This window comes from Asterias amurensis, chromosome 7 (assembly GCF_032118995.1).
Source record: "Asterias amurensis chromosome 7, ASM3211899v1".
Classification (NCBI taxonomy): domain Eukaryota; kingdom Metazoa; phylum Echinodermata; class Asteroidea; order Forcipulatida; family Asteriidae; genus Asterias; species Asterias amurensis.
This window is the reverse complement of record NC_092654.1, coordinates 20,538,376-20,552,071: the sequence shown is the minus strand read 5'-3', so window position 1 is coordinate 20,552,071 and position 13,696 is coordinate 20,538,376. Positions and strand designations below refer to the sequence as shown.

Genomic DNA, 13,696 nt, shown 5'->3' with positions numbered 1-13,696 from the left:
GATACACCAACTGTGTAGGCTAGTCTTTGACAATTACCAATAGTGTCCACTGTCTTTAAATAGAAAGGTTAAGTAAAGCCTGCATGTTAACTATTTTTGTAGAACGTTTTTCTAAGTAATATTTTTTTTTCTCAAGCTGCTTTTGTTCCAATCACATCTCATTACATACTTAATATGTCATTTTCATTTGTTTTCTCTTTCAAAAGGTATAAGTAACTAACGAATGATAGATTATTAATCCAAAAATCTATATTTCTTAACAGAAAATCAAATTCTGGAAGCAATGAAGTGCCAGGTAAGTGAATCAATACGATCTATAAGGGCCTTATCTTACCAATAATGTTGCTCATCTCAAGCCTTTAGTTTGTTTTATGTTATATTTTACCATTCCAAGTTTCTCTGGACGTCATTATTGAATTATTCTGTTTGCACTTAAGCTTTAGGAGATACACACATTCCAACCAAGTCTGCGAGTAAAGAGAGCCGCCCCTCTTCCCCTGGCAGCAGCAGTCATACAGACCCTGACCACGTCAAATCGTAAGTTTCATTCACGAGACCACAAATTTGGTAGTTCATTATTATTTTTCTTCAAAAATTTGTTGAAACTTAAAGGCCAAGATGTTGCTTCAGTGTGCATTGTGACCGATAACATGAACAATCTATGCAGAAGTCTTCTTCCATTTTGGTTACTTTGTTAATTTAGGAAGAAAAAAAAATCAAGACCATTATCTCTTTTTCTCCGCAGATCTTTAAGTCTAACTTTTATTTAAATAACAAACTTGAGCTTAAAACCAAACCAATCAAAGCCAACTTTTCCAGTTTGCTTTATTATTTATTCCAATATAATGGACCCGGGTCAAAATCTTTGCGATCTGGCAGTGGTGAGCACTTTCCAAAAAGGTTAGTTTAGCGAACAAAACCACCAGCATGTACTGTTTGTGATAACTAAACATTTCGCCGACATGTTTAATATTTGTACTCTCAAAAATGTCCAAAAGGTTTGCATTAGTTGGAATTAAAGTATAATAACGTGTGCAGTCTCTCGACGGGAACGTTGAGGTTCTTTTATTTAGTGTTTCTGCCATAAATGTTTTTTTTTTTTTTTTAACACTGTACTCCTTTCCAGACATGCATCAGGAAGTAAATCAGGGAGTGGTTCAGGGCGTGGCTCAGGCAGTAACGAAATAAGAGGTAATTAAGAATGGATTTATTGTAAACACTATAATCAAAACAACTTACTACAAAGGAAGACAAACTATCAATGCAAACATACTCTTCGGTGGGTGTGTACTAAGACAAATTACTAGAGCAGGATTTGAACTGACGACCTCCTCGTTAACGTGTTCAACCAACTATGAGCTACACAGCGAAAACAACAATAGTTTGACCAACGTTTTGACCAACCATAGCTTTACTGATATTGCGATGCCGTTGAGAACAAACTTTTTTTGTTTAATTTTATTTTACAAATTGTTGGCTAGGAAGGTAAAATCTATATATGTTATAGCAGTTGGCAATACTATCTGTACCACCGTTAGTCCGGAGGTCGTTGGTTCAAATCCCACTCTTCTCAATTAGAATTGACAACAAATTGACTAAAATTAACCCTTCCAGATTCCCTTTGGGGTTATTACTTGGGTTAACAGGAATACGTTGCCTTGGATCGGACGAGTTGATCTATAAAAAGCGTCTGAAACCGTTTGTTATGAAGGGGGGGGGGATGTTTTAAAAGTAGAATATAATGATCCACACAAGTAGCACTCGAAATTGCACGGTTTTCATTTTACGTCGCGAACTAACACGGTCGGCCATTTATGGGAGTCACAAATTGGCCGACCGTGTTCGTCGACGAAGTAAACAGAAACCACGCAATTTCGAGGCATATTTGTGTAGATCATTGTATTATACTTTTACAACATCTTTCTACCCATATGCATTTTATAAAAAACGGTTACAGAACGTTTTTCAAAGACCGACAAGACCGATCCAAGGCAACGTGTTCCTTTAAGATTATTCTAAACAAATGTAAAGATACTCATCCTTAAATTTTCAAACATGACCAGTTGAACATCAAAACACAGATAGATACAATACTAGTAAATACCAATACAATAAATTAAATTTAAGACACTACTTTTTAATAATTCAGTAATCTTAACCGTTGACTTTTCCTTAAAAATTAATGTTTAATAATTGTGAAAAGTTTGTGTTGTTTTATTTACCAGGCTACTACAGAAGTCCGTGTTCTGAAAACCCTTGCAAACGCGGATCTTGCAAAGAGTTCGGCAAAACATTCAAGTGCAAATGTCCAAGTGGCTTCAAAGGAAGACGCTGCCAATATAGTAAGTAGGCCTATTTGTATTGAACAACATTTGCGTGCGAACGGGAAAATAAATCTGCGTTTTAGTGTCTTTGTGGAAAGCAGGAGTATACAAGATTTCCACGAAAGAAGTTTTAAAGCCCCTCCGGTATCTGTATTCAGAAATCTAAACAGTATTTTGTTTCTTATTCCCTCGAAGCAAAAAGACCACGCACAACTCATACACATGGGAGCAAATCGAGCAGGTAAATATATTGTCCTCTGTGTAATTTCCCCCAATGCAGTTTTATAAAGTCTTCTTTATTGGTTTGCATTTATTGATTTTAGACATAATTTATCGTTTTAATTTTATAACCTTTGAGTTTTCCCTCCTCGTGAAACAGACATTTACACCGTTTCATTGAATAATACGTATAATACAATTCAATGTAAGATGTTGTTGTATTTGTAGTAACCTTACAGTTTTACAAACTTGATCATCTAAATATGCGAAATTTAATGCAACAATAGAGATTTACTTTCCTCTTTTTAAACAGCTCGTCGTCTTCTGCAGAAATCGAAGGTAAGTGAATAATTCGTTTACTTCTAGATAATAATAACAATAGATATTAATGACAACATTGTTAATATTGTTTTATTGTTATAAATTATCAGCAGTGTATGTGCATGAGCTAATAAAGGATAACACGTGATACGTGGTCAACCAATCAAATGACAACGATCTGTATACATTATGCGATAACATACTGGTTATCATTAGTTGTGAATAAAGTATTTTGAATGCTAGGTAGCAGCAGACCTACCAGGTACATTTCAATTGTTAACGTGTTTCCGAGCATGCGCACAATACCGAGAACAATGGATTTTACCTGGTAAGTCTGCTTCCACCAAGCGTTCCAAAAGTCTCTCCCCGTAAATGAAACCAAAAGTGAAGCTTTAAGCAATCAGATAATGCTGACAATAGTATTGATTTGATGTAGTAAGATTTTGTTTGTTTGCATGTTACAGCACCCCAACCATGTGAATACAACCCATGTTGGAACGGAGGAACCTGTTTGCCCGAGGGTGACCCGTATACCTGTAATTGCGCACCAGGATATGAAGGAAGACGTTGTGAAATTGGTAAGAATTTTGCAGTTATTATTTCTATACCCTGTTTCACTTGCTGAAACATTTGAAAACGATTGAAAAACACTTCAGTTTACTGGACAGATTTTTGAATATGATTGTTATAAATAATCAATAGTTTTGAAGTTACCCCTTACATTTAATTTCCTCACACTATGGGGACAGTTGCTATGTCAAGTGGTTCGGGGCAAGCTTTTGTATAGCAACCTCCACATGAGCAATCCATGGTACCATTGTGCCATACACATTCATTCAAAATTGTGTGTAGTTGTTCACCGTCTCTTACGTTACTAAAAGCTTGCCCCAAATTATGTGACATAGCAACTGTTTCTGTAGCCGGAGGAATTCGAATTTAAACAGTAACTTGTGATTAAGCACGTCATTGTACCAGACAATAGGGAGGTTTAGCTGCAATCAATTGAAAGTAATTCCCTAATATTCAAATCTAATTTTGTATAGCTCTTGTTTTCAGGGCTCTTGATGCCGTTATGGTACCACAACCAGTGGTTATTGCTTTAGTTGACTGCATTTTGTTTATGTTTTTGTTTAACTACTGTAGCTCCCACACCTCATCCATGTGAGCAAGATCCTTGCTCTGGCCACGGTAAATGCTACTCGACCCGGGACGGAGGATATAGGTGTGAATGTGATCCTAATTACGGGGGTGAACGTTGCAATGAAGGTAAGGGCACGAACAAACAAACAGGCACCACCGCCCCCTGGGCCGCCCCCCCCCCCAACAATCGGTCTTCCAAAACCGTCTACTTGGTATGTTTTTATTTTATTTGAACTGGTGTAGGAAGTGAAATGTCATCAGAGGCATATTTTCACACAGCATTTTCATTACAGCATCCATATTACATGTGATTGCTCACAACAAAAATTAATGCATAACATAAATATATTTGTCGTTCAAAGTGATGTTAAACTATGTTTATTGCCACCAATCATTCAATATTAAGAACAGAATGCACATAATGTACAATAACGTATGTAAACAAAGAACAAACGTTGAAGAAAAAGAAAATAAACCTGGTGGGCAATTCAAAATGTACCGATTTTGTTTGCATTGTTTGAATAGTTGTTCTTACCTGGTTTTTGCTTTGTTCATTCTCTCCCTGGTTTCAGGGTTTGCGTAGTGTTGTCTTCTCATGCCTTTCTCCTCTGTAGGATCACTATTCAAAACACGTCGTGGGTTGGGTTTTCAGTCATTACCTGACAACGTTATTTTTTTATTTTATTTTTTATTTTTTTATTTTTTTTATGTATTTATATATATAAGGTAAGAACAACAATTAGTCAAACAATGCAACAACAAAAGGTATATTTTGAATTGCCCATTTTTGGGGGGGAGGAGGGGTTATTTGGTTAACTATTGTTAAATAAAGTTGGTCTCATATTGTTGATAATAATCTGCTTTCTGCATCGTTTATTAAAAGTGAACGAACCCTTGATCATAGTGTTATCTATACTTTCTGCATTGTTAACGAGGGTTATTAATGTTGAATACGTGCTTTTTGAACTAGTATTTTGTTTCTTTATCTAGCTTTTGCATTGTTAAAGTGTACTATTATTTGTGTTGCCTGCTGTTTGCATTTCTAAGTTGAACTAATAATTTGTGCTACCTTTTTATTTAATTGTTTGACTGATATTTTTGTTCCCTGCTTGTTGCAGTTATCCCGGTAAATCCATGTGACAGAAACCCATGTAAGAATGACGGAGTATGTATACCACGAGGTGACGACTACCAATGCCACTGCATGTTTCCATACGAAGGCACTAACTGTGAACAAGGTAAAAAAACATCATCAATCAACTACTGCATAATGTACTTAAACAGCTACCTGAGCGGAATGTTTTTAAAGTAAATGGTATTTTAACTTGTTTATAATGCACCTGTTCAAAATTTTAATATAATTTTGATATTTGTGCACTTCTGAATTGTTCGTAATTATCGACTAAACAAAGCGGCTTTACAAATTGGAGCTCCCAGAGATGACGTTTTGAGAGTGAACCGGGCTTTTCGCAAATCTCTCAGAAAAGCGCTGGATAAGGGCATTCAAAATGATTGTTTTTTTTTACACAATTGAAATCGTTTTATAGTCTCGATTTCCCTATTCTTTGAAAACATTTTAAGTGAATTGCAGCAAAGTTTACGACTTGAAATTTTCGTTCAAGCAGGTCTATAACATTTGAAATCACTTTGACTAAAATGTACTTAATTTGCTTATTTTTCTCCCCTTTTCACCAATATGGAAATAAATGTGAATTGAATTGAATTGAATTGAATGAAAAATTCAAAGCCGTTATAATAAGCAATCTCTTTTGTTTGTAACATGATGATTCTTTTTATCTGGTTTGTTTTTAGTCCAACCTGGTCCCTGTGAGGACAGCCCATGTACCAACGGTGGAACCTGCTTTCCGGACGGTCAAGATTTCTACTGTCAATGCCCAAAACAATTCGAGGGTAAACGATGCGAAATAGGTAAAGAATTTCACGTGATATGCAAATAAAATGCACTTTGTGTTAATAATAATAATCGAGTTTATAAAAAAAAACTTACTTTGTAACGAGCACTGGAGAGTTATTGGTAGTTTAAAGCGTTGTGGGAATATAAAGACTTCTGATAGCCGAACATTTGTGAGTGTTTTTCTTATATTATTCCAATATGACAATATGAGTCAGAATGTTCACGGATTTGTTATTTTAAGCATATGGTGGGATACACCTAGTGAGATTACTCGGGACTTTGACAATATTACCATAATTTTTATAGTGTCCAGTGCATTTAAGCGTCTAAATTGAATTCAATTGATGGAGACACTTTTGTTTGTATTACTAACAGCACTTGAAGTTGGACCATGTCAAACTGAGCCTTGTTTCAACGGAGGAACCTGTACACCAACAGCAACTGATTTTGAATGTGCATGTAAGCCCAGCTACACTGGGAAAAGATGTGAAGACAGTAAGTACAATAGTTAAAAAGCAGGACAGTTCTTTTTAGAACTGAGAAGTCTCCCGAACCTCCGATTATCTACTCCGTGGCAGTAGAATAAAGCAAGTAGAATTTGAAAATCTCTTTGGGATTCTTGTCTATTGGCTGGACATAGGGAAGGCCCTGTTAACGGCAGAAAACTAAACCACGTACATCAATGAGTAAAATGTTGGAACGCAAAGTTTCGATTTTGGAAAGTAGTGCCATCAAAACCACAAACAAAGCATTATGTCTTCTTATGTATTCTGCTCATTTGATTCATTGCCCTGTGTTCGAAACCAAATATTTGTAATTAAAAATGACAAATGTTACAAAAAAAGGAAGCGTGTTACTTATTGCGAGCTATGTTTCTGTCTAATATGCAGAGAGAGACTCAGCTTGTGTCGAAACTGAAGGCTCCCCCTCTTTGTTTTTTTTTTTCTTTTTCTAAAAGCTTTAAATTTGTATTATAGTACTTATTTTGTGGTTAATTTATTTTCTTTTTCTCTCCAATAATAAAAAGGTCCAGATGTAAATGGTAAGTTCTTTCATTTCGTCAAAGCATTCTATCTAAATGGTGAAAACGATTTTGTCTTTGTATTTATCATATCGATTTGTTAAATTGTAGTGATAACTTCATCATAGAAAATTATTACATATAGGCCTATATAAGTCCGGCCCTTAATCGTTGTTTGTTTCGTCTCTTGTTGACAAATCTAAATATCGCAAACGGCAAACAATCCAACTTACCAGACCCAAGCTCTGTTGTTATCATCAGCAGAGTGTAGGTTCGAATCCCGTTTATGACTTTTGTGCCCTTGATCAAGGCACTTCACTTTACTCGCTTTGTAAAATGTTCGAAGTTTGTGCATTCTGCTCGACCAGCCAGGCTCCTAGTGGTTATACCCAAGCCTAAATGTGTCTGTTTATCAACCTATGTTGTTATCAGCAACAGAATGTGGGTTCGAATCCCGGTCATGACTTTTGTGCCCTTGATCAAGGCACTTCACTTTACTCGCTTTGTAAAATGTTCGAAGGTTGTGCATTCTGCTCTACCAGCCAGGCTCCTAGTGGATGTTACCCAAGCCTACATTCTTAGAGACTGTGTATGGGTAACTGTATTTCAGCCCATTGGATAGGTGGCAAAATGCCCTTTTAGTTGATTTGAGTTGACAGCCAAAATCAGTTACTATCTAACGCGCTAAATTAACACACGAGCTGCGAAAATTCGTAACAAATTATGTAAAACACTATACAGCAAAAAAATAACAATGAATTAAAATTAATATAAAATAAAGTATTTGTTTTTAATGTATTTGTAAGAGAGCCACGGTTCCGAAGCAAACCTGCGCAGAAATGAGCAACGTTTCACTTGTATTGATTCCCACGTACAGATCACGTGATACTAGAATCAACCAATGGCGAGATGGAAGATGTTGATATCCCACTCATGGCTTTCTACACCCATTCTTCCTATTTGCTGCGGTTCAGTGTCATGTGTTACGACAGTGTTCGCATCGGATTCAAATCAGCAGTTTATTCGCATGTCTACTACTACGTTTGTGAGTACAACAAATAATATCAGTCTCGAGTATGCTACGCTTTGTGCGTAATGTAAAGAATGATACGTTTAATAATTATGTAATCTTTCATTAAAAGCATTTCTCAATTTAATTGTGGAGACTTCTTAGCGCAAAAGGCATTAGGGAACTTTTGGGATGATTGGTGGCAGCAGTCTTATCATGTAAAACCCATTGACTTCGGTAATGGAGCATGCTCAGAACTACGTAAGCAATAGCAAAATACCTGGTAGGTCTGCTGCCACCTTGCGTTCCAAAGTCTTCTATTGACTCGAGCGCAAAGGGCTCTTTTTTCCTGCCTGGATAATTACAAATCCGAGTCTTAGGTTACAATATTTTGTCTGTTCATTTTGTGAGCAGAAAATTAGCTGGTTCACTTCGTGCAAGTTACTTTGGTAAAGTCGGTATTCATTTTATTAAAAACATGTTGCTATTCTCAAGTAGTATGAGAATCAATTCCCACGCAAACACTAGTCACCGCTTCACCGATTGCCAGTAACACAAGACTAGCAACACAATAATAAGACATTGAGAACATTATTCAAAAAGTTTACCTTTTTATTTATGTTTTTTATTTCAGATTTTGGTAAAACCTCAGCTCGGATTGAACACTGTGAGAACAAATGTCAAAGTGTTTCTGAGGTGGACATTAGCGGTCAACTGAGTGCGACAGCCTTTGCTGATTACTACATCCGATTTACATCAACTGGGTCTCTGATAGTTGGCATCCTTGATGCGTCATTTACTGAGCTGATGTCATTCAACGGTGAACCACCAACATGTCCGTTGCTCGTGTTTGTCAGCTCTGGGGACGGTTACGTCGCGACCTGGAAGATATATGAAGCCATTACCGAGCAAGGTTTGCTCATCATTTGTTTATTTATACTGATATAAATCATTCATGAATTTAGATAACGGCTCCTCATTTTGTTGGAATTTGTTTTTTTACGATCCTGTTTAAACTTAATTTATTGGTTTTGTTTACCTGTTATCCATCAAAAAAGGGGCAAATAATTGCTTATTAATTATCATTTGTTTAATTAATTGTTCTTGGTAGAATTAACATATCGCTAGGGTATCTTTCAAGTAAGTATTCCAAAGGTATACGGGCCCTATTGTTATATTTAAATCAATAAACAGACACAAAAAGTCCCAGTGCGCTTCAAACTAAAAGGACAAGTTTAACAGTTTGTTTTTTTCTCTGGTGAGTTTGAGGTAAAAAATAACTGGCTTCATAACAAAACATGTCATTGGGGTTTATGGTTATAAAGAAAATTGAGTTTGGGGGTTGACTAGAGTGGGATTCGAACCAACGACCTCCGGATTAACGTGTCGGCGCTCTACCAACTGAGCTATCTAGCCCTATATTGGCGGTCTCCCTATTATGTCAAAATCTTTGTCCGGGGTGCAAATTCTTTGTCCAAGCCCCCAAATCATATACAAATTTACCCAGTCGGTTTCCCTTGTGGTTTTTTATTGACATAAAGAAAGTTGTTAACCATATACTGCTGCTATCTGTATCTTCACAGTGAATACAATTACCTGGCGAACAGTCAACGTGAACCTGAGAGCCGATCAATACACTTACCTGGGTGAAAGCTTCCAGGTATACGACCGACAATTACGACTTGGTCTTGCGATAGATTCAGAGGTGACGGTCTTGTTATCCAAGGGATATGATGACGTCAATAATTATGAGATAGGTAGGTTCTGAACGCTTTATTGTAAGTTCTAAACATTGTCATTTGCATATACTGTGGAAGTGTCATGGCGGAGCGGAAGAGCACCGAATTCAAACTCTGGTGTTTCTTATCAGCTGAGTGTGGGTTCGAATCCCCAGCCGTGACACTAACCGTGTGTCCTTAAGCAAGAAACTAAACCACTGCTTCGTCCTTTGGATGGGACGTGAAGCCGTTGGTCACATGTATTGTGTAACTGATGTAAAAATAAACCAGTACACTTATCGAAAAGAGAAGGGGTTCGCCCCGGCGTTCCTGGCTGTAGCTGCTGTATTCGCCGTAGCACCTTGTACACCCTTGTAAGGTGCTACATAATTGGGTCTCATAATTCATCTCTGCAATAACCTATATTTCTGAAAGTTTGTATATACTCAGCGCCTTGTGTACATTGTGTGGTAGATACGTGCGCTATGTAAGACTTCGATATTATTATAATTGTATTTATAGACCTAACGTGCAAAATCTGTGATTTAAAAGAATTGTTTTAATGTGGTTACTTATACATTTAAAGGGTCATGATACCTTTTGTAGATAAAGTTTTTGGCCATGACATGAATCCGTACTCACTGTGAATGAAGAGATGTAACATGATTTACATGTACAAGTTTCAGCTTCATTAATCGTCAAGTTTTGGAGACAAAAGTGAAAATCACAGAGTGATGTTTTCAGGAGAGTAGCGTAAATACTAGTTTACTAGTACTGGTAAATACGATATGCATGCTAAAAAAAATCGTATCTTGGGATTACAGTTATTTTCGTGACATTAATTTACTAGATTCTCAAAAACTACAGCATCTTTAGCAAGTAATATTTTGAGGGAAGATTGCTACCATCGTTATCTTCAACACATTGAATGTTGTGTTTTGTGTCCTACAAAAAATACCTAAACCCATTAAATGTCATTGTTTGTGTAGATTTTGTACTAATTTTTGCTTTAAATTGTTTTGTTGCTTTTCAAAAACAGTCTTCCGAGCCGCAGGAAACACAAAACTGCAAATCAAGAAAAACGGTGAAATTGTGAAAGAAGGGGACTGCGTAATTAACAGCTCCAGCCTCGACGACTTTGAAGATTTCTGGATAAGCTTCGCTAAGAATACCATATCAGTTGGTCGAGTTGGTCTGGACATGCAACCTGCATTTGTCTCGTGGTCGGACACCTCGCTGCTTGAGGTCTCACTTGCAGCCTTCAAGGGAGCGTCATCTTCATATCTTGTGTACTACAGATTTGAATATCAAACTGGTAAGTGGTCATGGGCTAACATCCTGTATTCTATATTAAAGGCACCGGACTCTATTGGTAAATAATAAAAATAGTTGTAAGCAGATATCAATTACCTGGTACCGAGCAACGGAGAGAGTGGATAGTATCGTGAGACATGGCTCCCGCTGAAGTAACGTAGTTTTTAAGAAAAAGGGAATTGCTCACTCAATGACATTTAAATACTTAAAGCCTGGAACCTTTTTAAGACATCTGAAATCACACAAATGTATACAGTGTGTTTTTGTCTATATTTTCTTTGCAACTTGGATGTTATTTCTTTCATTATTCTCTTTGCAACTGGGGTGGCTAATTGAGTCAAATTTTTACCGATGTGTTATCTTATGCAATGTTGGGATAGCACCAATTTTGAGAATACTGCCCTTTGACAATTACCAAGAGTGTTCGGTGCCTTTAATGCTTACCTAAAGATTTAGGAAGTAAGTGTCAGCGCCCACTTTGGTGGCTACGAGTAAACTTCGTTTTGCTCGTTCTGTCTCTTATTCTTCAACGTATGAATTCATTCCTGTTTTTGTATGGATTTGTTTTCTGAGTTCCTCAGGAACTAAAATTCATGGCAGCGTTTGAGCATTCACTGCATATTGGTTTCAGTTAGGATTTTTTTCCCTGCATGTTTGATAAGAAACTTTGTATTAAATACTGCCGGTGTCCCATGGAAAGCTGTCCACCGGAGATTCTGTCGTAGGCTGGAGGAGTATGGTTCAAAAGAGGGCGCTATCGGAAGACGTTTGTACACAGTTAACAGTATGGGGGGGGGCGAAATCTACGGCACAACGGCTAGTCTCAAGCTTACCCCTGTGACTGCATTGGTTCCTTTTCCATTATTGATTTCTAATTATCTTTTTTATTTGACAATCTTTTCTATTAGCCAGGGGTATATTCTGGACCTTCGATTGCGACATGGCCTACCCACTACCCTTTGAGAAAATTAACATGCCCCAAAAAGCGTTGGAGATCGGTTTGACCGCAGATCGCGATGCTCATTTCAGTATTGCTGCTACAGACGAAGACAGCCCAGATGCTCCGATGTACGAAGTTGGTATGTGAAGTTTAAATACCTTAACCCACTGTCAATGTTCACGCTTATTTATGTACTTTTTTCGTTAAACTATTAATTTTATTATTATATATATATTTTTTTTAAGTGGAAGAGGATCTGTGTTGCAATTTGATTGCAATGTATGTTTCAATATTTTTATTTTTGTTTAGTTTTGTCTTAATCAGGATTGGGGGTAGGGGGACACGATGTGGCCCTGTCATATTTTTGTCAGTTACTTTTGAGGCTGCGTCTGATCAATACCAATTTAATCAGAAATTGCCCCAACGGCATGACCCTAGTGGTATAATAAAGTCTTTATTGATCATGTCAAAGCAGTCAAGAATTTGTAGCTCACATTGTGACAAAATAATGTATCATGTTTACTTTGGCTTCATCGATCAATGTTACTGTGTATTGAGTACAGACGATGTGACCTCTGACGTCACTCGAAAACCATAACATGATTGGTGCGCATACCGCCGGGCAAAACCTTTGTGTTTTGACAGCCAGCTAGAAAGCGTACCATGACTACGCGTCTTTTTGCCCGGCGAAACATGACGTATACAGTGTTTTGTCAACAGAGGGCGGTTTGATGTAAACATAGTTCATATCGTCTATTGCATGTAAATAATTGGGTTGGTGACTTTAAAGTACACTATACTGATCTTTATTTCATTATCTTATTACAGTGATTGGAGCTGAGGATAACACCAAATGCCTCATTCGCAAATGCAAAGAATGTGAGTGTATGGCCGAAGTAGACTGCCCACATATCCTAGATAAGAACAAGCAGGTCGAATTCACCTTCGAGTTTGAGTTTGGTCACTTGAAACTCTTCAAGGGTAAGGGTGCATCCAAGTCGGCCCAACCCATCATGTCATGCGAAGATCCAGAACCATTGATTGGTCTGGAATACTTGGCGTTGAGTACTGGATTCGAAAGCGACGGAGAATCACACTGGACGACATATAATGTGTAGTAAGTTGACAAATGTATGTTTATTATGACTTGATTAACATGGCCTTCAACTAAAGGCACTGGACACGTTTGATAATATTGTCAAAGACCAGTATTCCCACTTGGTGTATGCATAAAAGAAACAAATATGTAGAGATTTTGGCTCAATATTGGTCATCGAAATTTGTGTGCTTTCAGATGCCTGAGAAAAGCTTCAGGCCTGAAGTCTCTCTTTGGTCTCTCTGAAGTCTCTCTTTGGTTCAAATATATTGAGTGATAAATTACCTCTTTCTTCAAAACTTTGTTTCTTTGTTATTAGCAGCTTTCCATTGCTCGGGTTTCAATAAGGGATTATGCTAACATATAATTTGAAGAAAAAAAACATCAACAAATTAATGTGTGAAGTGCCTTTAAAGCCATTATACACTTTCGGAACAGAAACAAAAAAAGTTCACAAATTTACAAATAACTTACAAGGCTTACTGAATGTAATGGTAAAAGACTTCTCTTAAAATTGTATTCCATGAAATGCTTTACTTTTTTAGAAAACATTAAAACAATTATAAATTCTCGATAGCGAGAATTACGGAAAGTTTACTGTAAACACATGTCATGATACGGCGAAACGTGCGGAAACAAAGGTGGGTTTCCCCGTTTTTTTTCTCCCACTCCGATGACC

General features: G+C 37.0%; 1 protein-coding gene across 1 annotated transcript in view; it reads left to right on the top strand.

Annotated features, from left to right (window-relative positions):
• Positions 1 to 13,039, top strand: part of LOC139939636 (uncharacterized) — a 64,175-nt gene extending 51,136 nt beyond the window's left edge. Inside the window, exons 59-75 of the mRNA XM_071935679.1 lie at positions 438 to 537; positions 1,127 to 1,191; positions 2,226 to 2,342; positions 2,520 to 2,565; positions 2,857 to 2,882; positions 3,329 to 3,442; positions 4,008 to 4,130; positions 5,123 to 5,242; positions 5,817 to 5,933; positions 6,295 to 6,414; positions 6,947 to 6,961; positions 7,818 to 7,985; positions 8,584 to 8,862; positions 9,533 to 9,706; positions 10,707 to 10,982; positions 11,890 to 12,060; positions 12,750 to 13,039. Of these exons, the coding sequence (XP_071791780.1) occupies positions 438 to 537; positions 1,127 to 1,191; positions 2,226 to 2,342; positions 2,520 to 2,565; positions 2,857 to 2,882; positions 3,329 to 3,442; positions 4,008 to 4,130; positions 5,123 to 5,242; positions 5,817 to 5,933; positions 6,295 to 6,414; positions 6,947 to 6,961; positions 7,818 to 7,985; positions 8,584 to 8,862; positions 9,533 to 9,706; positions 10,707 to 10,982; positions 11,890 to 12,060; positions 12,750 to 13,039 (2,321 nt within the window). The remainder of the gene's footprint in view (positions 1 to 437; positions 538 to 1,126; positions 1,192 to 2,225; positions 2,343 to 2,519; positions 2,566 to 2,856; positions 2,883 to 3,328; positions 3,443 to 4,007; positions 4,131 to 5,122; positions 5,243 to 5,816; positions 5,934 to 6,294; positions 6,415 to 6,946; positions 6,962 to 7,817; positions 7,986 to 8,583; positions 8,863 to 9,532; positions 9,707 to 10,706; positions 10,983 to 11,889; positions 12,061 to 12,749) is intronic.
• The last annotated feature ends 657 nt before the right edge of the window (positions 13,040 to 13,696 follow it).